Source organism: Condylura cristata, unplaced genomic scaffold, assembly GCF_000260355.1.
Source record: "Condylura cristata isolate star-nosed mole 26May11 unplaced genomic scaffold, ConCri1.0 scaffold00037, whole genome shotgun sequence".
NCBI classification, from domain to species: Eukaryota; Metazoa; Chordata; class Mammalia; order Eulipotyphla; family Talpidae; genus Condylura; species Condylura cristata.
In genome coordinates, this window is record NW_004567138.1 from 3,916,141 (window position 1) to 3,944,091 (window position 27,951).

General features: G+C 44.5%; 1 protein-coding gene across 1 annotated transcript in view; it reads right to left on the bottom strand.

Annotated features, from left to right (window-relative positions):
- KIF13A (kinesin family member 13A) overlaps positions 1–27,951 on the bottom strand; it is a 196,887-nt gene that overhangs the window by 8,688 nt on the left and 160,248 nt on the right. The window contains exons 21-36 of the mRNA XM_012732923.1: positions 24,724–24,875; positions 23,258–23,390; positions 22,915–23,061; positions 18,807–18,845; positions 17,127–17,226; positions 15,650–15,776; positions 12,708–12,763; positions 10,782–10,906; positions 10,351–10,527; positions 9,568–9,660; positions 8,264–8,416; positions 6,478–6,555; positions 5,332–5,379; positions 4,503–4,614; positions 2,446–2,597; positions 1,832–1,936 (exon numbers count right to left, since the gene is read on the bottom strand). Of these exons, the coding sequence (XP_012588377.1) occupies positions 1,832–1,936; positions 2,446–2,597; positions 4,503–4,614; positions 5,332–5,379; positions 6,478–6,555; positions 8,264–8,416; positions 9,568–9,660; positions 10,351–10,527; positions 10,782–10,906; positions 12,708–12,763; positions 15,650–15,776; positions 17,127–17,226; positions 18,807–18,845; positions 22,915–23,061; positions 23,258–23,390; positions 24,724–24,875 (1,797 nt within the window). The remainder of the gene's footprint in view (positions 1–1,831; positions 1,937–2,445; positions 2,598–4,502; positions 4,615–5,331; positions 5,380–6,477; positions 6,556–8,263; positions 8,417–9,567; positions 9,661–10,350; positions 10,528–10,781; positions 10,907–12,707; positions 12,764–15,649; positions 15,777–17,126; positions 17,227–18,806; positions 18,846–22,914; positions 23,062–23,257; positions 23,391–24,723; positions 24,876–27,951) is intronic.

Consider the following 27,951-nt stretch of genomic DNA (forward strand, 5'->3'; position numbering starts at 1 on the left):
GAATGTTCTCATTCACAAGAGTTCTTCTTCCTCCTATGTATGTATTTTGTGGTATCTTACCACATCTCACCCAAAAAGATGATGCAGGTTTTAAGGGAATGTTCCATTTGATTTTCAAGGAATCATTATTTCTGTCTTCTTTGTGAGGAAGAGATCATATTGTACATCCCCTTCTATACAGTATAAACACATCTATCTGTCTTTTGGGGTTATGTCATAGACTATGGATATACTGATTAATGAATATTTTTTGGAACAACTCAAAAGATCAACAGTACTCCAGGCATGTGTGAGTTCTCAACTGCATATTCGAATTAAGTTCTAGTTAGTTGCATACAGTGGGTATTAGCAGCATATTCTAGAATTATTAGAGCTCTCACACTCATAAGCTTTTGGAACGGAAGTGACATGGAGTAGTGGGGAAAGGAATGCCCCACACTCTGTCCCCACAGCAGACTGCATGCAGACGTAGGCACAAGCTGCCCCCTTTCTCCAAACTGTATTACTTGCCTAGGAAGCCACAGGAGAGTGAAAGCTGAGACATTAAAAAGAAAAAAAAAAAAATCCTTCTAGACCTGAGAACATACAGGTGTTTTTTTTTTTTTTTTTTTTTTACAGAATATCAAGTTATCATTTATACTCTAAAGTGCCATACAGAACTGGGGTACAGGCCAGAGGTGTAGGGGTGGTGAGAGACTTCACCAGAGACAAGAGTGGGGAGCTCAGGGGAGCAGTGGGAGAGACAGTACCTGCCACACCATATGGGTCACCTCTGGTGCCGGGGATTGAACTTGGGCTGAAGCAGCCATGGCCAGTTTCCCAATGCTATGCTCCAACCGATTGCACCACCAGGGAGGGCCCAGGTAGGTAGCATTTTAGAAAATATTTCTCAACTTTATATTATTTGTATGTGTATGTCTGTGTGTGTAGAAGAACTGACGTATAGGTCCGAGATGCTGGTGGTGGGGAGAGGATTCTCAAGAGACAGGGAAGAACAGATTATTACAGATTTGCTGAATAATAATTAAGGGGGAGCAGCGGGCCAGACAGGTGAGGTCTACTGTACCATAGGTGGGTCAGCTCCCTGGCCAGGGATTGAACATAGGCCTCGATAGTGATAGCGCTGAGACTTAACCTGCAGGGAACCGGGGAGGCAGTATTTCTCAAATTTATAATTTGAAAACTGAGCAGTGGGGAATGAGGTTTTACAGTTTCAACCTATCTGTGGTATTATTATAGATAAGCCATACCTAACGCAAGACTGGACTAAGGGAGTGGGAATCGATTTTGCCAGCAAAATGGCCACCTGTGAGGGACACAGAGATCAGAAGGATCAAGGGGGTCGTGCGGTTCCAAGTTACAGACTAACCCTGGCAACAGCATCAGGCAACATGAAAAAAAGCTTTCAAACAAAGCCACAGCTAATGCGTGATTACTTACTCCAAGTAAGTGCAATTCTTCTAGGAAGATTAACCTCAGAATCTGGGCAATATGCACAGACACACAGTGGAAAGATTCATTATTAGTTAAAGTGATATCTTTGTTACACTTTTTCTAAAGACCTGAAACATTAAAGGTGCCTCCCCCCCTTTTCTGAGCAAGCTGTATAAAGAAATACAATCAAATAAATGAAAATAAAACAGAATGAACACACTGGAGAAATGACACAGCATGGCCACCTTCATGCAAATGTCATTATCACTGGTCACTCTGTTGTTAAAAAAAGGCCAAGACTCATAGAACTTAGTTTCTTCTAACGCATTTGGATGATTGTTGAAAGGGCCTTTCACCCACCACCAGGCAATATGACAGAAATGGATCCAGAACTTACAATCTTCTTCTCACGTTTGCTACTGTGTTCTACGGGCATGCAGCTGCCATTGCTTCCTGAGGGCACAGTGCAGCCAGGGTTACGTGCCTGAGGTGGAGGCATGCTCTGCAAAGGTTAAGACACACAGGTGCATCACACACAGGGGACGACGGCCGCCGGGATACATGTTAAGTACGTGCAAGTTAGAGAGGCAACGCGAACACTTTCATCACACGGGAGGAGTGCGGCAACCTATCTCGCGGGTGGAGTTACAGGACTGACGAAATCTGACAAGACTCGACGGACACCACAGCAAAAGGCTCATTGGTTTTATCAAACAAACAAACAAACAAACAAACAAAAAGCCTTTAATATTTTTAAAACACTTCCGGAGCATCTGTCTTATTTGAAAGCTAAAAAAGTACTTAGAAAGCCATACACACAGAGAAAACAGCAATGACAAAAATTCCGATCATGAGACATTGTGCTTGAGAAAGAAGGAGCCAGGACAGGATCCAGGGAGCGGGAACCCACACATGTCGGCATGCAGGGTCCTCCTTGCTAACGCACATCGTCACTGTCCCCAGGCAACACCCTTCCCTCTGCTGTATCTAGTCAGACAATGCAGCACTTACCTCCTGGCTTAGCAAGGGCCTTGCTTCCAGAGCTGTTCTTTTCTTATGTTCTTCTTTTACAGGCATTAAGGGTTTGAAAAACTTTGGCGGCTGAGGAGAGAATGCTTTAAAAGGGCTGACTGTTAAGGCATGAGGGTTCTCGGATGTGCAACCTGAGGAAGACAAAGGATGCTGGGTTAGCGGGCAAAGCCTAGACTGGCTCTACACTAACACAGAGGTAGGCAGGGACAGAGACGCAGCTACAGTGGAAAGAGCTGACGGCATCAAAACAACCAGACACTAAGTTTCCCACCCTTTTCAAGATCCAGTTTGAGTGCATAGACTCATTTCGCTGGACCAAATTCAACTCATGCTGAGTTTTCATTTCTCTGAGCTCTCAAGAAGCTTCATTAATCTGTATAGGTGTTGGGTATATTTTTATTTAACATCTCTTTTTTTTTAAGGATTTATTTATTTATGCTACAGAACTGGGGAAAAGGCCAGAGATGTGGTGGGTGAGAGGATTCCTCCGAGAAAGAGTGGGGAGCAGAACAGGTAGATTGATGAAGTACACTGCTGAGGGGAGCAGTGGGTGGGTCAGGAGAGGTCTGCCATGCCATGTGGGTCAGGTCCCTGGCCGGGAATCAAACTCGTGCAGCATGGGCTGCAGATTGCTTCATAGTGCTGTGCTTTAACCTTCTGCGTCATCAGAGGGAGCCCAACATCTCACTTTTGGTATTCACTGCTACAGCTCAGCTTTGAGATCTTCAGCATTAAGCTTTTTTTTTTTTCCTTAAAGATTTATTTATTTGTGCATACAGAACTGGGGTACGGGCCAGAGGCTCAGGGGTGGCGAGAGGCTTCACCAGAGACAGTGGGGAGCAGAACAGGCAGATCGATGAAGTACACTGCTGAGGGGAGCAGCGGGAGGGTCAGGAGAGGTCTGCCACGCCATGTGGTCACCTCTTGGGCAGGCGGGAATTGAACTCACGCAGAAGTGGCTTTAGCTTCTCAGTGCTGTGCTTTAACCCGCTGCGCCACCAGGGAGGGCCCAGCATTAAGCTTTTTTTCATCTTTCATGCCATATAACTAGGTAGAAGCCATGAATGAATGGGATACACTTTCTTGCAGGCACCTTTTCCCTCAAGCTGCCTTGGCTTATATGGTTTTACTCATTTTAACCTCTTTCCTCCTGCATTTTCTTTCCAATTCACTAGAGGAACAGCCCTTACGAGGTGGAACATAAGGTGTGAGGTAACAGAGGTGACCAACATAGTCAATCAATTTGCCACATTCAAAAAATTTGTTCCCTTCAGGGATCTGTTTAGATAATAATGCAGTCACCGATCCAACTTACTTCTTTTTAAAGATTTATTTATTTATGCATAGAAGATCTAGGGTGTAGGCCAGTGCAGTGGTGGAGGTGAAAAAATTGACCATAGACAGAGTGGGAGCAGAACAGGAAAATGTACTGACATACACCGCTGAGCGGGGCAGTGAGCCAGACAGGTCTGCTGCACCATGTGGGTCAGCTTTCTGGCTGGCTGGGGACTGACCTTGGCCGGGGACTGAACTCATACTGCAATGGATGGGATAGCTCGATAGTGCTGTCTTTAACCCCTGTGCCACCAGAGAGGGCCCTCAAACTTATTTTTTGGTATTATATTTGAAATGGTTTTAGGCATCAATAAACTCCCTCCTAAAAAAGTCCTTTAACATGGTATAAAAACACAGCAGAGATGCTTATTCTTTTGGTTAAAGAATGAAGTCAACCCATAATCTAGTAAGATTTGGTGTGTCTCAAAACTGAGTTCAAACTCAGACAAAATGATTTGAAATTTTTAAGCTGTAACATAAGAAGTTGTTTTTTCTGGATAATATAATGGGTACAAAGCAAAAGGAAATAAAATACGTGAACTTGATAGGTCCTTTCAAGAAGATGATTTGGGAATCATCGAGGCAAACTGTATTTCATCTCCTATTTATTAAATGCCATCTATAAAAGCTTTCCTCTGCCCATCACCCCACGCTTTTCCTAAGAAATTATAAAGAAAAAAAGCACAGGAAAGCAATCTCACCACTCCCTTCTTTACTCCTTCGAGGTGAATCCCTGGGTAAAGTTCCATAACAGGCTACGTCTTGGTAGCTGCAGCTGTAGTCAGACATGTCCAGCCGGTTCTCTAGCCAACCCTAGAAGATAAAAATGTGGTGACAGGAAATGAGGTCCCTCTCAAGTGGGAAATGAAGCAGAGGTTTGAGATGCCTCTAATGTTAATGGGTAAAAATGAAATCCAGAGATTAAAAAACACCAAGATAAACACTAATTCAAAAAGAAACCTGCACCGTCACATTTATTGCTACTTTATTTACAATAGGAAAGACATGAAAACAACCCAAATACCCAAAAGTAGATGACTGGATTAAAAGTACATGACTGGTACATATACACATGGAATATTACTCAGCAATCAAAAAGATAAACCCATGCCTTTTGCACCAACTGGATGGAACTGGAAGGGATCATGATCAGTGAAATAAGCCAGAAAGAAAAGGAAAAATCCAGGTGGCTTCACTCATAGCAGGAGCATAAAGGACTGGAGAGGGAAGGGGAATTATAATAATAATGAACAACTGTATACCAGAGACATTTTATGGGAGTAGAGCAGGGAATGGGATCAAAAATGGTGCGGGGTGGGAAGTGCACTGGACTATGGTGATGGCACATGACTGATTTGGTGATGGAAGCCCATGGGGATTATAACCGAGATGGAAAAAGACACAAAATGAATGACGTAAAAATAAACTATTAATATGTTAAAAAAAAGTCAATCAAACAAAAAACACCAAGATTCCCTCCTTTTCCAGATTTGGATTATTAATAAGCCAGCCAGGCCCACAGCCACTCACCTTATCATCTTCATCAAAGCCAGAAAGGTCTGCTCGACTAGAAGAGACCTGTAAGAGATGAGTGATTTTAAACACTTAAATGTTATATACATGCATAATAAATATGTCTATATAATTATACTGTCAGATAGAGATAGCTGAAGCCTGTATGACCGTCCCCTTTCATTTTCTATACTGTGTAGTATTCTGCTGAGGAAAAAAAAAGGAATAAAGAACTTAGGACTAAGTTTCACTGTAAGCACCAGTTTAAGTGCATCCCATAGGGGTTACAGTATCATTTTAATTATTCTTTATTAACTTTCATTATGAGCTCTTATTTGGTATCTAATTAGAAGACTTTTATCAATTTAAACTTGTACAAGTCTCATTCTAATAATTGTATTGTGGCCAGAAGAAATTATCTTATGATAATAAGATAATTTTGTTGGGATCAGGGTTAAAATAGTCCATACATTGTAATTAGCTATTAGCTTTGTGATCTATTGTAAGGCAAGTTCTAGAAATGTTAACCACATTTCCATGAAATTTTATGTAGTAGGAAGGCAAATAATAGTGTGCTTTTCCTTGGACGACTGACTTCAATGCTTTTGGAAAGAGGCAGCTGGTCCAGGTAGAACCTGTCTTTCTCCCCATGAGAGTATCCCTCTCATTTAGAAGGGAATTTTCTAGACCGAGAGGATTTTCTCAATGAACTGATCAAAGAAGAAAATCATAATGATCAAAGCAAAGCCCGGGGCCTGAGGGAGCATCTGTGTGGGGTCCCTGGCACCCCAGTGCACTGATGGGTGGTATAGGCAAACCCATGAGGGCAGTGGAGAGGGGGTAAAAAACCAGATAGAAGAACAGCAGTGAGGCGTTCTGGCAGCCAGGACTTTAAACTGCCTCCACCATCCTTAAACCAACTACTTTCAACTTAGATCTCAAGAAACTTCATTTCAGAAGAGAACTTCATGAGCAGTTCCTAGAATCCCACCGGACATTCTGCCATCTTATACAGAACCAGGGGCCCACTGAGCTTCCTGGCACAGGACAGGTAAGCTTGGGGCCACCTGTAAATCCCAGCCGTGGGCCTCCTCATGCCACACTACAAACCCTGAGGTACAGCAGCAGCACCCCCACCCCGACCCCCGCCACCGGGCAGCTCACGTTATGAACGTTCGGTGTGCTGAGGCTCCGTCTCAGGTGCCGGGCTTTGGCGGAAAGTGCTTCTTTGACTGTAACAGCCTAGAAATGTGAAAACAACGTTTATTGTCTGTTTTCCTAAGGTGACAAAAATTATATGTTTAGAGTGGAAAATGAAGATCTAGAAATAAAGATTACTCAAACCCCTCTCCCCACATATACATATTTATAAAACTGGAGTCTTCTTGTACTTACTTTTCACTTACTTGATTGATCAAAAACATTCTTCATCAATAGGGGTTTGAACAGCACACTTATATTGTGGACTTTTTATAAAATGGGCAAAGAGAATGTAGAAGAAATACCTCTAACTCTATATCTCAAAACCAGTGAATTTTATGCTGTTTGTATTTTACTCAATACAGCAATTTAGATGGAACATCCATCAAAGAAAATTTTCTGACAGACGCCTGTCTGAGTCCTCTTAAAACTTACTTTCCCAGCCCTCCTAGGGGCATAGCAGGTTAAAGCACAGCACTAAGAAGCTAAAGCCACTTCTGCATGAGTTCGATCCCAGCCCTGGAGGTGACCCACATGGCTCAGCAGACCTCTCCTGAACTGCCCGCTGCTCCCCTCAGCAGTGTACTTCGTCAGTCAGCCCATTCTGCTCCCCACTCTGTCTCTAGTGAATCCTCTCACAGCCCCTGAAACCTCTGGCCTGTACCCCAGCTCTGTATGCATAAATAACTAAATCTTTAAAAAAAAAAAAACACACACACACACAAAAAAAAACCCCAACAACTTACTTTCCACAACTTCAACCACTTCCTTTCTGGAATGACATCGTCTGTTTTAGAGCTCTACTACCCTGAATGTACTGTTGCTGCTGCAGAAGTTAACCTTGTTTCCCTTGTTTCATAACTTGGGGGACAGCAACAGTATGTAGTTAAACATGGGTTTCCACCTGACTTCAAAACTGCTTCCCACCTGTGTAACTGTTAAGGGGAAGGATGTCCTAAAGGAACTCTGCAGAGTCTTGTGGACTCCACCCCCTACTCCAGCTCTCTGGACTCTACCTCTACCCCCTACTCCAGTGATTGGAAACTACAACTCCCAGCAGTACCAGGGAGAGAACTGCGAGGACCCAAGGGCGGAGCTAAGCAGGCATTCTGGGACTCTGGGGGATAAATAGGGAGCCATTTGCTATAGCACTCTCTCCTTGCGCAAGGGATATCAGGTCTGCATGATTAGGGGCTTTCAGTTAGTTATCAGAGCTCCAAGCTGGGAGCCAGTAAGATATTCCAGTTACTTTGTACCCCTCTCTCTTTCCCTGGGTTGTTCCTTTTCTTTTCCTCTTTTGTAAATAAACCTATTATCGACCCTTTTGTGTGTGTCTGCAGTACAGCTGAATTTTAAGTGTGCGGGTGAGGACCCACAGGCAGCCCAGTTCACACTGGGGTGCCCTGTAACAGAACCACCTGCAGAGAGCTAATTTCTGTGAGCTCCAACGTCCTCATTTACAATGCTCTCATTTACCTCATAGGCTCACCTTGAAAGTTAAATGAAAACAAATGAAAGTTAAATGAAAACACAATGTTTTTGTGGGAAGTAGGAGGTATTCAATTATTCAATAAAATGAAGTCACTTAAGCTTTTGGCACTAACTGCTCCATGTAACTACTTTGTCTAGGAGCTGCTGCCCAAGTGTTCCTTCTCTGAGAGACTTAATACACGGGGGCTGGAAATACATTCAGCTTTGTCTATGTGGGGTAAAGGCCGAGCAGTGCTCGCCCAGATCTGCCTTTACTTACCTGCCTGAGGCGCTCAAGGCTCAGAATGTTCTCCACCTGCAGCACGCCGCGGGTGTACTTCTCGATGTAGGTCTCCCCATCTGACGTGCCTTCGTTTTCACTTCTCGCCGCCATAAGAGCCAGCGTCTCCCTGTCCTCAATCTCCTCTGTTGCCTATAGTGACGAGGAGGCAAAGCCACTACTTTACTTTTCTTTTTTTTAAAGTTTAACAAAATTCTTTAATATAATTTATTAAATAGAGTAATAGGGCCCTCCCTGGAGGCCCAGTGGGTTAAAGCACAGCACAATGAGGCAATCAGCAGCCACTGCAGCACGAGTTCCATCCCCAGACAGGAGCTGACCCACGTGGTGCAGCAGACCTCTCCTGTTTCCCCCACTGCTCCCCTCAGCAGTGTATTTCAGTGGATTGCCTGTTCTGCTCCCCACTCTCTCTGGTGAATCCTCTCACCTTCCCCCCACACCCTCCACACCTCTGGCCTATGTTACAGTTCTTATATGCATAAATAAACACATTTTTTTTTTTAAAGAGTAAGAATAGTCTCAGGGAGAGGTATTTTCCTTTCCCACTCTCAAAAAAAAAAAAAAAATTATCAGCATCAACACACCGACACTCAAAAACTACAGACATTTTCTATACAGACCTCATGACAATGCCTAAAAAAATATATATTAACTGTTTCCCAAATTGTGCAGAGGCCAAACGAAACTTATCTGTGTTGTTCTCAGTTGAGTCTATGCTGCTGAGGCAAGCACATGCCAGTACTTTTCTTCAAGTAACATTTCCATCCAACTCATGGTAAAACAACGGACTATGGGCGCTTGGTGGAGGGGACTGCTGTTACCGTACAGGAATCGGGATCTTATACACCCGATACAAACAACAACGTCAACCAACACGACCTCAGTAAGAAGAAAATTATAAAAAATGTAGTGAAAAATTATTTCAAAGTTTGGAGAATGAACCCATTGTCCATTATTTGTATTTTAATATATTTTTTAAATATTTTATTTATTTATTATATAGAACTGGGGTACAGGCCAGAGATGCAGAGGGTGAGAGGATTCACCAGAGACAGAGTAGGGGGCAGAACAGGCAGATCAACGAAGTTCACTGCTGAGGGGAGCAGCGGGCGGATCAGGAGATGTCTGCCCGCCATGTGGTCACCTCCGGGGCAGGCGGGAATCGAACTCATGCAGAAGTGGCTTAAGCTTCTTAGTCCTGTGCTTTAACCTGCTGCGCCACCAGGGAGGGCACTGTATTTTAATATTTTTAAGCAAAACAATTATATATATATATATTTTACCTTTGGTATATTGGATACTATTTCATAGGTGACACCACAGGAATAAAATATATTTTTCAACGATATTCTCCTTTTCAAGCTCTGGGTGAAACTCTGGAAGGAAAGAAAAACCAAATGAAGCTCTGTGAGGCATGGAAGTTGTTCAATGTCGCACAAACTGTGAAAGCATTGCTCACGGTTCTGATACACAGCACCCAGTAGACAGAAAAGCTGAACTAAAAATCCCTGACTCCAATCTGGAGGGGGAAGAATCTCCAGTCGTTACTCTGGGCTAGTTACAGACTTCGGAGCCCTCTCGGGGAGTCTGTGGCTGTGTCTCTCTCCCATTGCTGCGTTCCTTCCACCTCACCAGGGTTCTCTCAGTCTCTCCTGACACTATCAGAAACGAACTAAAAAGGGTCAGTTTTGCAACAGTACTATTGAGATGGATGAAATCTGGTGAAGTCACAGAATAGGGTTTTACCTGGGGCCTGCCTTTTGCTGTGATTTTGTCACTAACCCCTTGGAAGTGACATTTAATCTTTTCCAAACAGTGAAGGACAAGTCATATAGTTCCATCACCCCCTTGGAGAATGGGTCTCAATAAGGTCATGGGAAAAGGCCCTAGGTGGATGGCATTCACCGCTCCGTGCTCAGAGCCCAGCGTTGTGGACAACCAAGAACGAGATCGGAACTGTGGGACATCTGCACACCCACTGTCTCAACACCAGAACACGCTACCCTGTGTAGGAAGGAAAACCCCTGCGAGCAATATTCAGTGGTAGAACCGGGCCCTGTTACTACCTGTTTGTTGTAAATATTGGCTGCAATCCGCTTTCGTAATACTAACTCCATAGCGGCCGGGTGGCTGAGCTGGACCGTGGTCTTCACTATCAGGTAAATCCTTTCATTCTGGGGGGTCACTCTATTCAAGTGAACAGAATCATGCACCGAGGAGTCCCAAGAGGCGGTGGCAGAGACCTGGGGGTAAGGGGAGGATGGAGAGAGCAACAGGTGCATCAGGTGAAGTCATTCCGCATCCATGAAAGAAAAGAAATGCAATTCTACCGGCTCACACGTGTTTGTCTTTGTCTTTTTTGAAAGACAACACACACCCTACTTTTTAAACCCCTCCGCCCTCTTCCCCCAAGTGGACCGCTACAGTTCAGCAAGTAGATTGGTGCTGGGCACACACACTAGTCTGCAGCCCCGAGGAGTAACTTAGCGTCACTGACCTCCTCGTCACTGTGCTTTATAATGGGCAGGTAGAAGAACTGGCTGCCATGCTCCTTGGGCAGGATGGAGTTCACACCTGACGCGTGGGGGCCCACGAGCTGCTCATTAGCACTGAGGTCATCCGCTACTCGAGTCCAGGGCACAGAAACAAAAAGGGGAAAAGTCAGTTTTTAAGCAAGCTCAGAAAAATTTAACACATGCTTTGAACAGATGAAGTTTACAGGGAACAGCGTTTTGTTTTTTGCTTTTCGCTTGCAGTTGACAGGGAGACTCCAATCCTCATTCACTTTTTTTTTTTAATATATATTTTAATTTATTCATTTGTTCATACAGAACTGGGGTACAGGCCAGAGGCTCAGGGGTGGCGAGAGGCTTCACCAGAGACAGAGTGGGGAGCAGAACAGGCAGATCTACGAAGTACACTGCTGAGGGGAGCAGCGGGCGGGTCAGGAGAGGTCTGCCACGCCATGTGGTCACCTCCGGGGCAGGCGGGAATTGAACTCATGCAGAAGTGGCTTCAGCTTCTCAGTGCTGTGCTTTAACCCGCTGTGCCACCAGGGAGGGCCCCTCATTCACTTTTATTCTTTCCAGAAATAATGATGGGAGGCAAGAGGGTGCCTTTGTGAGTTTCAGGTAAAATGGACTGAACAGTCTACAGGTAGTCCTAGGAGGAAATGTTTCCACCACAGAAACACACCTTAGAAGTCTGATGCTTTCTGAAGTCAACAGCATCTGTAAACTAGTGTTCGGTTTGTCCTACTTAAAAAACTTAACATTAGCGATTTGAGTAGTTAGCAACTTAGGGTGAAATCTGAAGATCAGCTTTCCTATCCTACCCAAAGTGGGATTCACCTTTCACAAATCTCTTTTAAGTAGTCACCCAGCCTTTCCTTGTATACCTCCAAAAGCGGGGACTCACTACGTCATGAGGCATGCAGCCGACTTCAAGACTTAAAAAAGATTCTTCGTGCCTCCCTGGAGGCTTAGTGGTTAAGCCTCAACACTATCACTGTCAAAGCCTGAGTTGGATCGCCAGCCAAGGAGCTGACGACCCACACGGTGCAGCAGACCTGTCCTGTCTTACCCACTGCTCCATTCAGCAGTGTATTTCAGTAGATCCACCTGTTCTGCTCCCCACTCTGTCTCTGGTGAATTCTTTCAGCTCCCATCTCTGGCCCATACCCCAGTTCTTCTATGCAAAAATAAGTAAATAAAATCTTTAAAAAAAGGAATCTTGATATGAAGTGACAGATGTAACCTCCCTGTGCCTTCTATCCATCCAGTGCTGTCTTCCCTCCAGAAAGGGATTGCGGACTCGATTTTGAGGGCTGGAGGGCCCTGAAGAAGGGCGTGCCAGATCCTGACTTTCTCCACACTCAGCAACTCTGCTTTGTGATCTATATAAGGGGTTCTATCAAAGGCTTCATTTGGAAAATGGATTTTGCTGCTAGAACACATACAAAAGCAGGCTGGGTCTGACTGTGATGGGAAAGGGCAGCCCTTAACAGGGTCTCGGTTTTACCATCTTCTGGCACCCAAACTATGGAGGGTGGGAAAGCAAAGGACCCTCATTAGAAATACAGCTTCCTAGCTAGATCCTTGAAAAGCAAAAACATTCCAAATCTCTGAGGACAATTACTTTCTCATGTCATTTCGATGTCTGTTAACATTTCAGAGCAATACTTGTTTTCATATTTTTGCATGTAGTTCTCAATCTCCCATGGGTTCTCTTTTTTAAAATATCCACATCTCCCCCCCTAGTGATTCTACATGTCATGGCTATACATATCTGGACTTAAGCTGTCACCTTGACATGGTGTATGAAAGATGAGGAAAGTGATTAAAGGGTCAAAATAAAGTGGGGCTGCATAGATTACAAGTCATAATTAAATGTGAGGCCCGTGGGGTGTACGGGATCTGCTTACCATTCAAATCAAGGAACAGAACTGGTATGTGGGTCTCCATTCCAGCTGGTGGGATCCTGAGTTTAAACAAAGTTTAGTCACAACAGAATATAGACTTTACATCTTGTTAGAAGTTAAATCACGACAGGATATGTATTTTATACTTTGTTAGATGAGCAACCACCAGAGAGACATGGAAGCAGATGAAAGCACAGGGTCGATGAATGAAACATGTCACATCTCTTGATATCCCTGTTAAAACCAATTACAGGAATTCTGTGACTTATAGAAAGAACTGCCTGCTAAATGAACTATATATTTAATTACTTGAAGAAAAGGCTATTGGATTTCTTTCTAACAATAATTTTCATGATGAAGAAAATAGAAGGGGATGCTGAGAGCATGGGAACAGGATCAGAACCTAGAAAAAGTAAACAGTAAGGCAGATATTTAAAGAGCTTCAAGGAGGAAAGACTGAAAGACACCTGAAAAGAGATATGCTACTTGCAGAAAAAATCCCAAATAATGTTTTATCAGAAATGGCCCATCTCCCTCCCTGGTGGTGCAAGGAGTTAAAGAGCAGCATTATGAAGCTATTTGCAGACAATGCAGCCCAAGTTCAATCCCCAGCCAGGGAGCTGACCCACATGGCACAGCAGATATCTCCTGTCTTGCCTGCTGCTCCCCTCAGCAGTGTACTTTGTCGATCTGCCTGCTCTGCTCCCCACTCTGTCTCTGCTGAAGCCTCTCACTGCCCCTGAGCCTCTGGCCTGTTCCCCAGCTCTTGTGTGCATAAATAAATAATTCTTTTAAAAAAGAAAAGAAATGGCTCATCGGCATTAGAATCACCCATGAAAAGCCTGGGCTCATCCTCACTCTTCTGAGTCAGAGTAACTGGGAATGGGGTCGAGGACTCTGACTTTTATAAATATTCAAAGTGATCTGGTTTGAAACACTCCTCTAATGACAGGAGGGAGAACTGTGTAGCACAGGCCTTCCATAAAAAAGTTCACATAAACTTCTCCTGAGCAGGATTTTTCTAGTAAGTGTGACCTTGGCACAAGAAGTTAAGGCCCATGAAGGCTTTGAAAGTCTTGGGAGAAACTGTCTACCAGAACCTTAAAGAATGAAGCTTCCTCAGATTCGTGGGCAGCTCCAGAAATAACATTTTTATCAGGGACACCCATGTGAAGACAGGCAAAGTTCCAGAACAAGTGGTTTTGTCCTAGGAAGTCACCTTCTCCTCGTATTGTGAGCTCACCTTCCTCTCCAGGCCCCCTACCCATTCCTTAACTCAGGATCTAACCACTCAGTTTGTCCCATTACTCAAGGATTTACAGTCATGTACATTCTCCACACTCTGTAATTAACTTTGATATTTTTCTCCTGCTAATCTGTGTGATATTCACTTGTTTGCTCAACCAGAGCAAGAAGAGTGAAAGAGCAGTGAGGGAATTTCCCCCTGAACCCCTGCATTAGAGAGAACTTGGAGCAGAACAAGCCTAGAACAAGTTGACCATCTGTACTGAGAGGCTGGTAGAGGTACTGCACGTGGCCTGTGGGGTCCTGTGTCACAGGAAGGACCAGCAGCTCCCCAACGATGTGCCTGCAAATTCCGATGTTCTGGGTTCGTGATACCATGGAAGGGATTACACTTTCACTTTTCATTATGGACACAAGTAACATCACTTATGGTCTCACCTAAAGAGGCCATCGGGACATATACAGTCTGTATTCAAAAGGACTCCGATGTCTGTGAAAGGCCTCAGCTGTATTGAGAACAGCAGCAGATGAGTGGATCAAGAAGAGGTGGTCTACATACACAACGGAATACTACTTGGTGATCCAAAAAGATAAACTCATGCCTTTGTGGCAACTGGATAGAGCCGGACGGGATTATGCTAAATGAAAGAAGTCAGAGGGGAAAAGGAAAATATTGAATGGTGTCCCTGTATTATAGGGGAAATAAGGGGACGTATATTGAGGTTGTCCCCTTATAGGGGAAATCCAGGGAAACTGAACAAAGAACCAGGAAAAAGACCAAACGTGCAGGCAAAGCACAGACCTGAGGCATCCGGCGGTGAGGGAGGGGGGAGAACGGGTGAAACAGGGGTGGGAAGAGTACAAGAGACTGTGGTGACCATTCATGGGTGATTTGGTGGTGGGAATTTTACGGGGATTATACCAGAGGGAGAAATCAAATGTTGCCCTAAAAAGAACAATGATGTAAAAAGAGTGGGGAAGAAGCAGTAGCAGGAATTACCATTTAATGAATGGCCACTATGGACAAATCCTTAAACAGTACCAAAAAGGTAGCTCCATGAAGAGATTAGGAAGATCAAAAAGGATAAACCCATGCCATTTGCAACAACACGGATGGTGCTGGAAAGGGAGTACACTAGGTGAAATGAGAGAAAACAAACAACTATCAAGTGATTTCACTTATGGGAGGAATACCAGGAAACCGAACAAAGATCAGGAAAAAGTCAAAACTTGCCCCCAATAAGTTCAGGCAACGGGTCATTGAGTTGCAGCTGGAAGCTGACTCCAGCACTGGGCTGCCATGCGGCTTGTTATTGAGTCCACACTGGGCCGAGACCATGTACTGCCAAGTACTTCTCGATGGCAGTGCCCTAAACAAACAGGCACTGGGGAGAATAAGAGCGATTGCCCTTTCAAGGACACTTTGAGAATGTCCTTCTTTTGAGTCCAAATCAGAGATTTTTGAAGATCAGGAAGCCATGTCCAATTTGCTTATGCCAAGGAGCTGCGGAGGGAGGTACTGAACTCCCGGCCATGCTCTCCGGCTTTCCACGAGACAGGGGAAAAGGCCAGGCAAGCAGCAGTGCAGAGGGTGGCCCTTCCCTGGCACCCTGTGCCAGCTGACATTTACTGGCAAAGTCACTGGTATGACTCCTGCCACTCACCCACACCAGCCTCCGAGGCCTGTGAGAAGGACTCACCAGTCTGCAGGCGCCCCGGGAATCCCGCTGCCGGGTGCAGGCACCAGTACTGCGTTCCTTTCTTCCGTCAGCCCGACCCACTGCTCCACCAGCCGGGCTTCCCGCTCCAAGTCGTCCTCTGACTTCTCTGTGTGTCAGAGCGAGGGAATGAGCGCACGAAGGGAGAAAGTAGTCTCTGAGTTTAAAATCAATGGATCTTTTTCTCTTTAAGATTTATTTATTTATGCATACAGACTGGGGCACAGGCCAGAGGTGCAGGGGAGGTGAGAGGCTTCACTAGAGACAGAGTGGGGAGCAGAACAGGCAGATGGGCGAAATACCCTGCTGAGGGGAGCAGCGGGCGCATCAGGAGAGGTCTGCAGTGCCATGTGGGTCACTTCCGGGGCCGGGGATTGAACTCACACTGAAGCGCCTGCTGCTAGCTTGCTGTGCTACGTCCTAATCAGTTGCGCCACCAGGAAGGGCCCGGATCTTTACTGAGTGACAGTCACCAGTGGATTAAATGACACCCACTATGTTCCAAAAAGGGAGTCTGGCTGCCAGCCCCATGGACGGACAGACAGAAAGAGCAGAAGAGGCTGGACCACACCCCTCACTCTGCAATTTGGGGGAAGTTTGGACAGATGCTGCTAACTTCCTAACCTATCAAGCAGGTATACTCCAAGTCGCCCTATTCACATACTTGCTGGAAGGGGCGAATGAAATAATGGGTGTGACAAACACCACTTTATGAAGGCAGCAGATTCAAAACCCTCATAAACTAACCTGATTTTCCCTCATGCTCACTGTGAAAGGGATTTCACTTGACAGACTTTGAAATCCTCTCACCCACAGTTCAACTCCGGAGCAACCCAGGTATGACCAAGATGAACTGTCATTAGCAGGCTGATCAGATCCCAACTCACACCAAGATGTTTTACTGGGGGGGATTTTTACATAGCACAGATTAGCATTCATAATATGTCCTATGGGGCAGAATTCACTGCAATGAGGGGTCCCAATGTTGGCAGGAGGGTCCAGGGGGCTGAGTGCATACTTCTACTCTGGAATCTGAGTGGCCGGTGCCGGCATAAGCAAGCCAGAGCTGGGGAAACAAGGGGGCGGCCAGCCAGCTTCAGATCACCCTGAATCAGCTAAGCGCCTGACCACCCCTAGGAGAAGCTGTGCGCTGACCTCCATATGCTATGGTTTTGGGTGACCCTTTAGCTGCTGACTGTTCTCGGTTCTGAGCACACCTCCATTCACCACAGTGGTATTTGAGTTAGATGTTTAATGTCAGTTCATCAGAGTTTTATGAAAATGTGTTCCTTTTAAATTCAGAGGCTCCTTAAGACAACATGGTACAATAGGATCCATCAATATCTGTAATGATTACACGGTCAGAAAACTAACTGTTGTCTGATCAAGGGAAGAAAATCTCCTAGCATTGTCTCAAAGAGCAAAAGCTTCCTGCAGGGAAGAGCCGAGTCTCACGTACCTTTTTTATTGCTGACTTTTTTAATCTGCTCATCTAAGTATTCTCGTCGTTTAATGAGGGCATCAGACCATCTCTCTCTTACACAGTTTAAATCTTCTTCCTGGCAGGGCAGGAAAACATTTTATTGTAGAGTACATCGACATCTATTCCTTTTTTTAAAAAAGAGAGGCTTAACTTGATTAGGAAACTTTTCATTAGGAAAGGCCATTGAACATTGCTGGGTGATTAATTATGCGAGAAAGCAGAGAGGCTTCAGTAACATTGCATGCTTATGGAGGACCCTGATACTCAGAAACCAGAGTCTCTGAATTTCCAAAAAAGAAAATCATACTTAAAAGCAAGAGAAGCCCACATGATACCAGCTGCTGGTTGATTCTTATATGGCGTACGTGTATGTGTGTGTGTGTGTATGTGTTTAAACTGTAATATTCAATAGAGGATTTGGATTTCCAAGCAGTAGGACACCATGGACGGAGCCCAAACCATGTACAAGGAGTGGAATGGAAAACAGCAGGCACTTTCATTGTTGATAGTTCAATGGCCTGATAACAAGTGTTTTCTGAAATGCAAATAGGTCTCTGCAGAGAACCTCCCCAACTTGCTGCAAAGAGTTCACCTTCAACCACTAGCGTGAAGCTAACGGGAAATCTCCCATGCAAAACCCCACATGCAGCCAGCCATGCTTTAGGGGCTCCCGGAAGCAGCCTCTGGCCTTCACCCTGAACACGCGGCAGGAAGCACACAGACAGCCGAGGAACGTTAGTTCATGGCACTGCTGAGATCCAAGGGGATACTGGTATTCCCCCCAAGTTTGTTTTGTTTGCTTGCTTGCTTCCTAGTTGGAGAGAGAGCAATCCACCAGTTCTGGTCCAGTGATTTCTGACTGGCCCAATTCTACTCTGACCTTCAAGAAGAGACAGCAAGTGCACACACCTGTGGAGCCCGAGGCTTTACCTGTAACGGACCCACGCTGTGCACACAGGGAGGCACAACTAGACAGAGAGCTTTAAGCTCAAAGACTGGGAGCCAGACTCAGGGAGCTACGTGCTGGGTGGTCACCTGCTTTACTGTGACGCCACATTCCATAGTAGCAGTCGGTCAGTGAGACTCAGTGAACACAACATGTTTGCCTTTCTACCGTTTTACATTTCCAAAAAGAACAGGCTGAGGTTTAAGTCCTCTAAGTTATGGATAACTAAGCTTGGTCTTCTATGAGAGAAGAAAACTAGCTAAATAAAACCATGGGCATAAGGTGTCTTTGATTTTCCTGTCCAGCATAAGCCATAAAGTAAAATGGCCTATTAGAAAAATCCTGGTCTCTTAGATGTGAGGCGCTGAGAGCAGTTTTGCACAGGGAAGAAAAGCATCTAATCACAGATTAGGGATAGGTAATCACCAATACTTAATACAGTGATAATACTTTTGCTTAGAAAGGCCTTACAAGCTGGTAATTCAAGAGGGCATAGCAGAAATGCTGTATTTGGTCATAAGTTTTGAACCAGCAGAGAGACCCGTAAAATAGCATTGCCTCTCTGATTATGATTCCAGCAAATCCCAAGCGAGTGAAAAAGTGCATATTCTTGCACTACAGCTCTCCCCTCCTCTGGGCCTCTGCCTGGCGGATGCTGGCAATTAGCAATAGTTGTGCCCCATGCCACAGACGGACAGCAGCAGTAATACCTGATAACTATCCATATCATCACCATCCTCATCATCTCTCTGGGAGGAAAAAAATAAACACAAAGGACATGCATTTTGTTTCTCGAACAGCACACAAGGACATACATCTTTAAGCTTAACACACACACTACAATGCACAGTACACACAACAGCAGCATTACAACATCTTTAACTGAATCGCAGAAGAAAGTTTTGTGGATTTAATCTTATCTGTCATTATGTATCTATTACTTATCACTTATGTCTAACAACTTAGAGAATTGAAGATCTTTTAAAAATAAAGAAAACACCTGCACCCCCATGTTTACTGCTGCTTTATTTGCAATTGGAAAAACATGGAAGCAGCCCAAATGCCCAAAAGTAGATGACTGGATTAAAAAGATGTGGTACATATATACAATGGAATATTACTCAGCAGCCAAAAAAAGAGAAACACATGTCTTTTGCAGCAACTTGGATGGAGCTGGAAAAGATCATGCTTAGTGAGATAAGCCAGAAAGAGAAAGAAAAATACCGGATGGTTTCACTCATAGCAGGAGTAAAATGGACCAGGCGAGAAAATAACAAAAATAATGAAAACCACATACCAGAGACATTTTGAGGGGGAGGAGAGGGGAAAGGGAAAAAAAGGGGGGGGGCGGGGGGTTAGGGAGGGAAGTGCATGGGATTATGGTGATGGCACATGGGTGACTTGGTGATGGGAAACCTGCAGGGATTACAATTGAGATGGAAAAAAAATGTACAAAATGATGTAAAAATAAACTGTCATAAAAAAAAATTTCCAAAAAAAAAGAAGAAAGAAAGAAAACAGTCATTTAATAAAGAATGCTCTTAGGATGACACTCGGAACCAGTATTGGTAGAGTAGGCCTTCTGCACTGAGATGTGAGTAGCTGCTGCATATTTATGGGTGAGCTGCTTGCTGGACACAGTTTAGCACGGGCTCAGGAAGACACAATGACAAAATGCGATGGGACTTCAGAGACTCAGTTGCTTAACCTCTGAGTTTTAGCCATGAGGTAACTCTGGCCCGCAGGAGAAAGTAACTGAACCCAGACACCACACAGGTGGAGACAGGTGAGCTCTGTGAGCGGCTCAGGTGACCCACCTCAGTGCTCTTTCCCTGCATCAACCACTGTCATGGATGTCATCACCCCACTGATAAGCCACGGGGGACCTGAGGCTGCACCCACACAAGTTCCCAGAGTCCCATAGCAGCCGAGCACGGGTGATATGTGCACCTGTCATACCCAGTGTTAGAGCAGCACCCCACGCCGAGTGGCTGAGAAAAATCTTAACCGTCCTAAACCCACACCAGCATTTTTATGGTTATGTAAACTTTTCACAAAATTTCACAAAAAACATTTGGCAAAACAGTATTGTGCTGAAAATAACAAGGCTTTTGCTGAGACAGTTTTCCTTTGAAAATAAGAATCAGGAAATCTCCACCTGCAGAGAATATCTATTCCTGGAGAGGCACGTTCGACTCAAAGAGAATGTTGGGGGAAGTGTCAATGGCTTTTTAAAAAAAGATTTATTTATTTATGCATACAAGGACTGGGGTGCAGGCCAGAGGGGTGTGTGTGTGTGGGGGGGAGGTTATGGTAAGAGGATTCACCACAGACAGAATGGGGAGCAGAACAGGTGAAGTACACTGCTGAGGGGAGCAGAGAGTGAGACAGGAGAGGTCTGCTGCACCATGTGGGTCACCTGCCTGACTGGGGATCGAACTGGTGCAATAGCTACTGAGAGCTTCATAATGCTGTGACTTAACCCCTTGTGCCACCAGGGAGGCCCCTCAATGTTCTTCATAGTTCTAAAGTTACTGGAGAGTTAATATTCAAACAGTAAACTTGCCTAGTCATAGCAAAGACAAACTTTTCCCACAAGTGTTTTAAAATAGTTAAATGAGGCCCTCCCTGGTGGCGCAGCGGGTTAAAGCACAGCACTGAGAATCTAAAGCCGCTTCCACATGAGTTCAATTCCCGCCTGCCCCAGAGGTGACCACATGGCGTGGCAGACCTCTCCTGACCCGCCCGCTGCTCCCCTCAGCAGTGTACTTCGTCGATCTGCCTGTTCTGCTCCCCACTCTGTCTCTGGTGAAGCCTCTCACCGCCCCTGAGCCTCTGGCCTGTACCCCAGTTCTGTATGCACAAAAAAATAAATCTTTAAAAAAAAAAAAAGTATATCAACTTTGTAAAAAAAATAGTTAAATGATAATTTTTTAAAAAGCACTTTGCAAATATTATTCAACTTATTCTCTGTGTAGACTCAAAACACATTTTGATTTTAATCTGGTAGCATATTCACTTATTAATGTAAATTTAATACTTGAGCTAATTTTTCTTGATATAATTCTCCATATTAATAAAGAATATATAGCTCTAATTTATCATTAATTTTTAGACTAAGAAGTACTTCTAACTGAAAGCTAGTTTGAGTTTTCCTAATGGAAAACTGTTGTGGAAACAGTGTTTTCTGGCTTGAGTTACTGTATCTGAATAGTTCTAGTCTTATATCAGCAGCAGAAAAGTTACTGGCATGACCTTGAGTAGAACGGCAAAGAAAAAGAAAGTTTTAAAACAGTTACATTTTAAATTTACATGTGCTCGTATACTCTTTAAACAACATTGAGCACTGGGAAAAGGCTGATATTTGAGAACTCATATTTTGAAGAAAAAAAAACAAAACTTTTAATCTGAGAGGTAGAAATAATTTAAAATGTGCAAATTATCCTTACAATGCACCTTAAACAAGATTTAGTTAATGATCCATAGTCTTTAGGAAGCACAGATTCAAAGTTTTATCTAAGATCAGAAATGTATTAAGCCGTGAAATTGAGCTGCACAGAGAGCTCAGAGCGTAACTAAACCTACACCTCATGGTTTTGGAGGAGCGGAACAAGGAATCTGAAACCTGAATTCCCCTGCCAAGACAGCCACTCAGTAAGGCAACTGTCCTAAGCAGCCACACGCTTCCCTGATGGACTCACTGTTCCTCTCAGGCTCTGCAAGCCATCCAAGGCTGATGGCCAGAAGAAGGCCTCGATGGGGGTGAGAATACAAATCACTCAGTTTCTTACTCAACGCATAGAAAAGTCTAGTGGAAAAGCTTCTTCCCCAACTGCACACTGCCAGGGAATTTGGCATGGGGGTGGGGAAGGAAGCTGGGCCTTCCTTACAGGCCACTCACCCATGACAGTGCTTGTTGTCTTTCAGAAATCTCTGCCTGAAAATCATGAAGCCACAAGGAAGTGAGGACTGAAGATGAGTCTGGAATGGGCTGGGCCTGTGCCCAGAATCCACGTTTCCTTTCCAGCACGATGGTGGTCTGGACAGTGAGCGCTCTGGCTTACCCCTCTGGCGAAGGTGGGGGCGCAGGGTTGGGGAGCGAATTCCTCCTGGGCCTCAGTCTCAAGGCCTGATGCCTCTGACAGAGCTTATTAAGATCAATGCTTAAAGGTTTTTTGTTTTTTTTATATTTTTACTTCTTGAAACAGAAGATTTAGAAACTGTAGACTTAATGGACAAAAAGAGCCACAAGGCCAATTTTTAATAAAAAAAAAAAAGTGGGGGGGGTGGGGAGGGAAAGGAAGGCTTTCTAAGACCTAGTAATTACCAGGGAGTTCTGGCAAACACTCCAAATAATGTGAGTCAGACAAAACAAAATGTGTCCAAAGTCGGTAAGTGCTAAAGCATTAATACAAGTGCTTATCAATAAAAATAATTCAACAACACTAAGCTCATATAGTACTTTATTTACTTCTTTTAACTATGAAATAACCTCTTCCTGAAAGGTTTAAAGAAGGAAGACTGCTTTAGGAAAAGGTAGCTGACTCACGTGGGTAGGTTCCCACCTCTCCAGATGCATATTATCACATCACACGCCCTCCCCACCAAAGCACCAATATCCACTGGGCCCCCTCCCCTCTTTGCTCCCTCCAATAAAGGACTTTAAGTCCAGAAAGAAGGCAGGGAGTGGTGAGAAGATCTGTTTCAGGCAGGGAGTTCTGCCGCATTCCCAAACACGTCTCCACCCTAGCTCACTGGCGCCTTCATTCTGCATCAACCAAACTTTGTTAAATACTATTTCAAATCGGTCGGTCTCACCTGGTAACTGTCCAGCCCTCTTTGGAGCTTGGTGGACCTGGCAGTCACACAGCCGATGGACACTGACAAGATGGCTTCAACCATGAGGGGCAGCGTCCCTGAATGCTGCACGGGCTTCACGGTGACTTGCACTCTCCGGGAGTGGCCCTGCAGCGATGAGGGTGCAGGGGGCGCAATGGAGGCGTGGGTGCCGGGAATGGTAGGGTGAGCCAGGACGGCAGGGGATAAAGGAAGGGAAAAGAATTCGGGGACAAAGAGCCGCCAAACAATTAGAACATTTCCAGAAAGTGTTTAAGGGTGGGACAGGGAGAAAACGTGAACCACGTCAGAGGGAACGGAGTACCTGTCTGAGCTGAAAGACGCCTCCTGTGTTGACATCTTTCGCCTGATGGAGCTCCACTGCAGCATACTCCCCCAGCTCGTTCAGCTCCAATATGGAGATCCACATTTCTATCCTGCGAGTGACTTCGTTCCACCTGCAGCGACACATGTCGGCAATGTCATTTCCCAGGACATTAGCAGTAACAGAAACAAGCCAGCACGCACTGAGCACTGAGACGTGTTAGGCACTGTGCTATATGCATGCTGCAGATTCTCTTCTTATTTAGCTCTTAGTGTAACCTTATAGGGGGCCTCAATGGCGGTCTGGGGGTTAAGCCTCAGCTCTAGCACCCCTGTGACATCAGTCTGATCCCCAGTCAGGTAGCGGACCTACCTGGCACAGTAGAACTCTCCTGTCCGCCCGCTGCTCCCCTCAGCAGTGTATATCAGGCAATCTGCCTGTTCTGCTCCCCACTCTGTCCCTGGTGAATTGTCTCATCTCCCTCCTCTGGCTTATTCCCCAGTTCTTCTACCCATACACACACAGATCAAAAGAACCTTGTTGACTGAGGTGAAGTAAAACTTACATTCAAGAAAATGTCCAGAGTTCGAGGAGTTTAATGCATACCTGAGTAACCCACCCATTGCCCCAAAGTCTGCTCATAAGCCTCCCCATTCCCATTCCTCACACCATCCTTAGCAGCCACAAAAACCTCAAAGATCAATTCTGCCTGTTCCAGAACTTCATGTAAATGGAATCATGCAGTATGTATTCTTTTAGGTCTGGTTTCTCTGACTCAAGATGATTTTGAGATTCATTCAAGTGGATATCAACAGTTCCTTCTTTTTTATTGCTGAGTAATAGTCTATTTAGGACTACTTCTCCAATGTGGGCATTCTCACATCGTGAGAATCTCATTGCAGGGCGCTGGGTTATTTGCAGCTAGGGGTGTCATGACTAGAGCCGCCACGAGTATTTGTGTGCAAATCTGTTTATGGAATTATGTTTTCCATTTCCTAAATACCTTAGGGTGGGATTGCTGGTCACCGATAAGACAAATGATCAACACTATAACTGCTGGCTTTCCCCCAGACTTGTCAATCCAGTTTTACAATGATGTCTCGTTAAGCCCAACTTAAAACTTTTACCTCCATGGTAAATGCTGTCTGGCCTCTCTGAGAATCTCTTGACTATCACCAAGTGATGCAGGCAGCCTTCTGTTTTCTTCTATAAGCTTGACAGTTTTAACTTCAAGCCATGACCCCTCTCAAATCAAGCTTCATGAATGGTGTGACGCAAAGATACAGATTGTTTCAGTCTTATTTGATAAAAAAAAACTTGCCCTTCCTCACCGAATTTCTTCACCCCCCGGTGGCTCCTGCTATCACTTCCATTTCACAAAGGAGGAAAGAGACTCACAGACACTGATTTCTTAACAAACACCCAGTGTTTGTCCCCCCTGTGTCCGATGTGGGCCACCCACACACCTATCATGCAGTGTTCTTGTCTTCGCGTGGAGAGAATCCACTTCCCAGAGGGAGCTCCCATTTCCAGCACAGCGGTGACCCCACACCTCAATCGCCAGAGCTCCATCTGAGATGAACTCCAGGAATTCTTCTGTTACGTTCACCACATAGTCCTGGGGTAAGCGGGAGGAAGGCAAGAGTGGTAAGAATGATGCTTACGGAAATCTGTACAATTTTCTTTTTTACCTTTGAACTATATACAGATTTACTCTTAGTCAGATCTCAGCCTAAAAATCATCTATATCTGGGCTCTCCTCAGTGGCATAATGGGTTAAAGCACTGTACAATGAAGCTCTCTGAAGTCACGGTAGCACGAGTTTGATCTCCCGCCAGGGAGATGACCCACATAGTGAGGCAGACCTCTTCTGACCTGCTTGCTGCTCCCCTCAGCAGTGTATTTCAGTAGATCTGCCTGTTTTGTTCCCCACTCTGTCTCTGGTGAATCTCTCACCTACCACACCTCCGGCCTATAGCCCAGTTCTGTAAGAGTAAATAAATCTTTTTTTTTTTCATATAGAATTGGGGTACAGGCCAGAGATGTGGAGGGTGAGAGGATTCACCAGAGACAGAGCGGGGAGCAGAACAGGCAGATCAACGAAGCACACTGCTGAGGGGAGCCGCGGGTGGGTCAGGAGAGGTCTGCCACGCCATGTGGATCTCCTCCGGGGCAGGTGGGAATTGAACTCATGTGGAAGTGGCTTAAGCTTCTTAGTGCAGTGCTTTAACCTGCTGCGCCACCAGGGAGGGCCAGAGTAAATAAATCTAAAAAAAAAAAAAAAAATCGTCTGTACCACTTTGCAGAAAAAATCATAGAGAACCACAGAAAAGATCTGGATGGGACACTATACAGTAATTTCATTCAATTCCTTTCTTTTATGAACAAGAACAGTGAGGGAAGCAACTTGTTGTGAGTCATGCTATTAGCCAGCTGCAGATCTGAATCCACATCCCCAACTTGGGGTTCATTCTGGGACCCACAGGAGCACCCTGACTTTCTGCTGTCATAAACTCATCAGCACATCAAAAAAGGAGCTTCTCATTGTTCCCTTCTCTGGCTTAAAAGACTCATTAAGAGAATTATATTATATTTAATTATCTTCATGACTCCGTGCTTTGCTTTCAAACTCTCCCACACTCACTCTTCATTCTGAAAGCAAACAGATGAAGGGTAGGAAATGAGTACAGCAGGTTTCCCAGAGCACAGCAAGGAAGCAGGCCAAGTTCCATCACAGTGGAATCTCAGGCACGGACAACTCTGTGACTCCAATTTCAGGCAGTTGTGCTGTATCAATTTAACCTTACTATTGACTTTAAAAAAAAATTATATTTTACATCATTGTTCATTTTTGTACAATGTGTGCTTTCTCCTCTCACATACAGCTCCCCATAAAAGACCCACCCCTGGCCCACCCTGGTGGTACAAAGGGTTAATGCACAGCACTATGAAGCTATCTGCAGCCACTGCAGAACTTGAGTTCGATCTCTAGCCAGGAGGTGACCCACATGGCGCAGCAGACCTCTCCTGTCTCACCTGCTGCTCCTTTCAGCAGTGGGTTTCAGTCAATCTACCTGTTCTGCTCCCCATTCTGCCTCTGGTGAACCCTCTTACCTCCCACATTTCTGGCTTGAACCCCAGATCTTATATGTATAAATCAATAAGTCTTAAAAAAAAAAAATCTTTAAAAAACAAATTCCCACCACTAATTCACTCATGCACCATCACCATAATCTCGTGCGCTCTTCCCTCCCCTGCTTGAGCTGTCTCCTTCCCACCCCACCTCCCCCCCACTACCTACCTTCTTACTTATTTTATTCGGACACAGAATTTCTGAAGGTAAATCATCCTAATGGTTAACCCATACCATCTACACATTTGAGAAGTGGAAACAACAACAAAAACAAACCAACCAAAAAAACCCAAACACACAAGGTCACACTGAATCCAACGACTGTGAGACTGGTATTTATAAAATCAATTGCTAAGTAAAACGTACTATAAATTCAGATTTCATTCTTTTAAATAAGCAGCTTTGCGGGGCCAAGAATACGGGTGGGGAGGATATTTAAAACAGAATTTAGATTACTGGAGATTTGGGGGCAAAGATTTGGTGAAAACAGGTAGAAAAACGCTTTTGGTTTTCAAAACTTGACAGTCTTTAGGCATGTGACCATTTATAGGCAATGCTATGGAGAATAGGGCAGGAAGAATAGGCATAGTTTGTTTACAGAAAAGTTGTCTTAAGTAGCCAGTAAAGATTATCCAAGGGCAAACAAAATTACACAGAGGACAGAGCAGGTCTCTGAGAAATGACTTGGCCCCAGGTGAGAACCAGGGGAAATAGCTCATGTCACAAGGTAAGTCCAGCCGATATTCACCAAAATTCACCGTTCCCATTTTATATTTTCCTTAAAAAAATAATATATGGTACTAATACTTAGCATGCTATATTATGTTCTGAAGAAAGGAACCTACTTATAGCCACTTATTTAAGATGCCCACATATGTTAATAATTTTGCAAAACATGAGATCCTATTTTTGTCAAGAAATAGTTAAGGTTTGCATACATCCCAGTAAGAGGGTGGTTCATGCCCATTCATGTGTATTAACATATACAAATAGAACAGAAAACAATTGAAATATATAGTAAATTATCACTGGTGGTTACACCAATAGGGAGTAAGATTTTGGGTAGAGATCATTCTGGTTGTATTTTTATTATTTTTTAAAGATTTATTTTATTTATGTATACAACATTTGGGGTGTAGACCAGAGATGTGCGTGTTGGAGAGTGAGAGGATTCACCAGAGATAGAGTAGGGAGCAGAACAGTAAGGTCTATTAAGACACACTGCTGAGTGGAGCTGCAGGAGAGAGAGGACAGGTCTGCTGTGTCAGGTGGGTCAACTACTTGGCTGGGTATTTTAGGAAAAAGACTTAGTGAAAACATGTAGAAAAACACTGGCTATGGTTTTCAAAACTTGACAGTCTTCAGACATGTAAACATTTATAGGCAATGACACAGATTTGTTTTCGAAGTGTAGAGCCAGGAAGAACAGGCATAGTTTGTTTACAGAAAAATTGTCTTAAGTAGCCACTAATGATTATCCAAGGAAATCTGGGGATCATACTGCAATGGCTGCAGCTAGCTTCATAGTGCGGAGACTTAAGCCCTTACACTACCAGGCAAT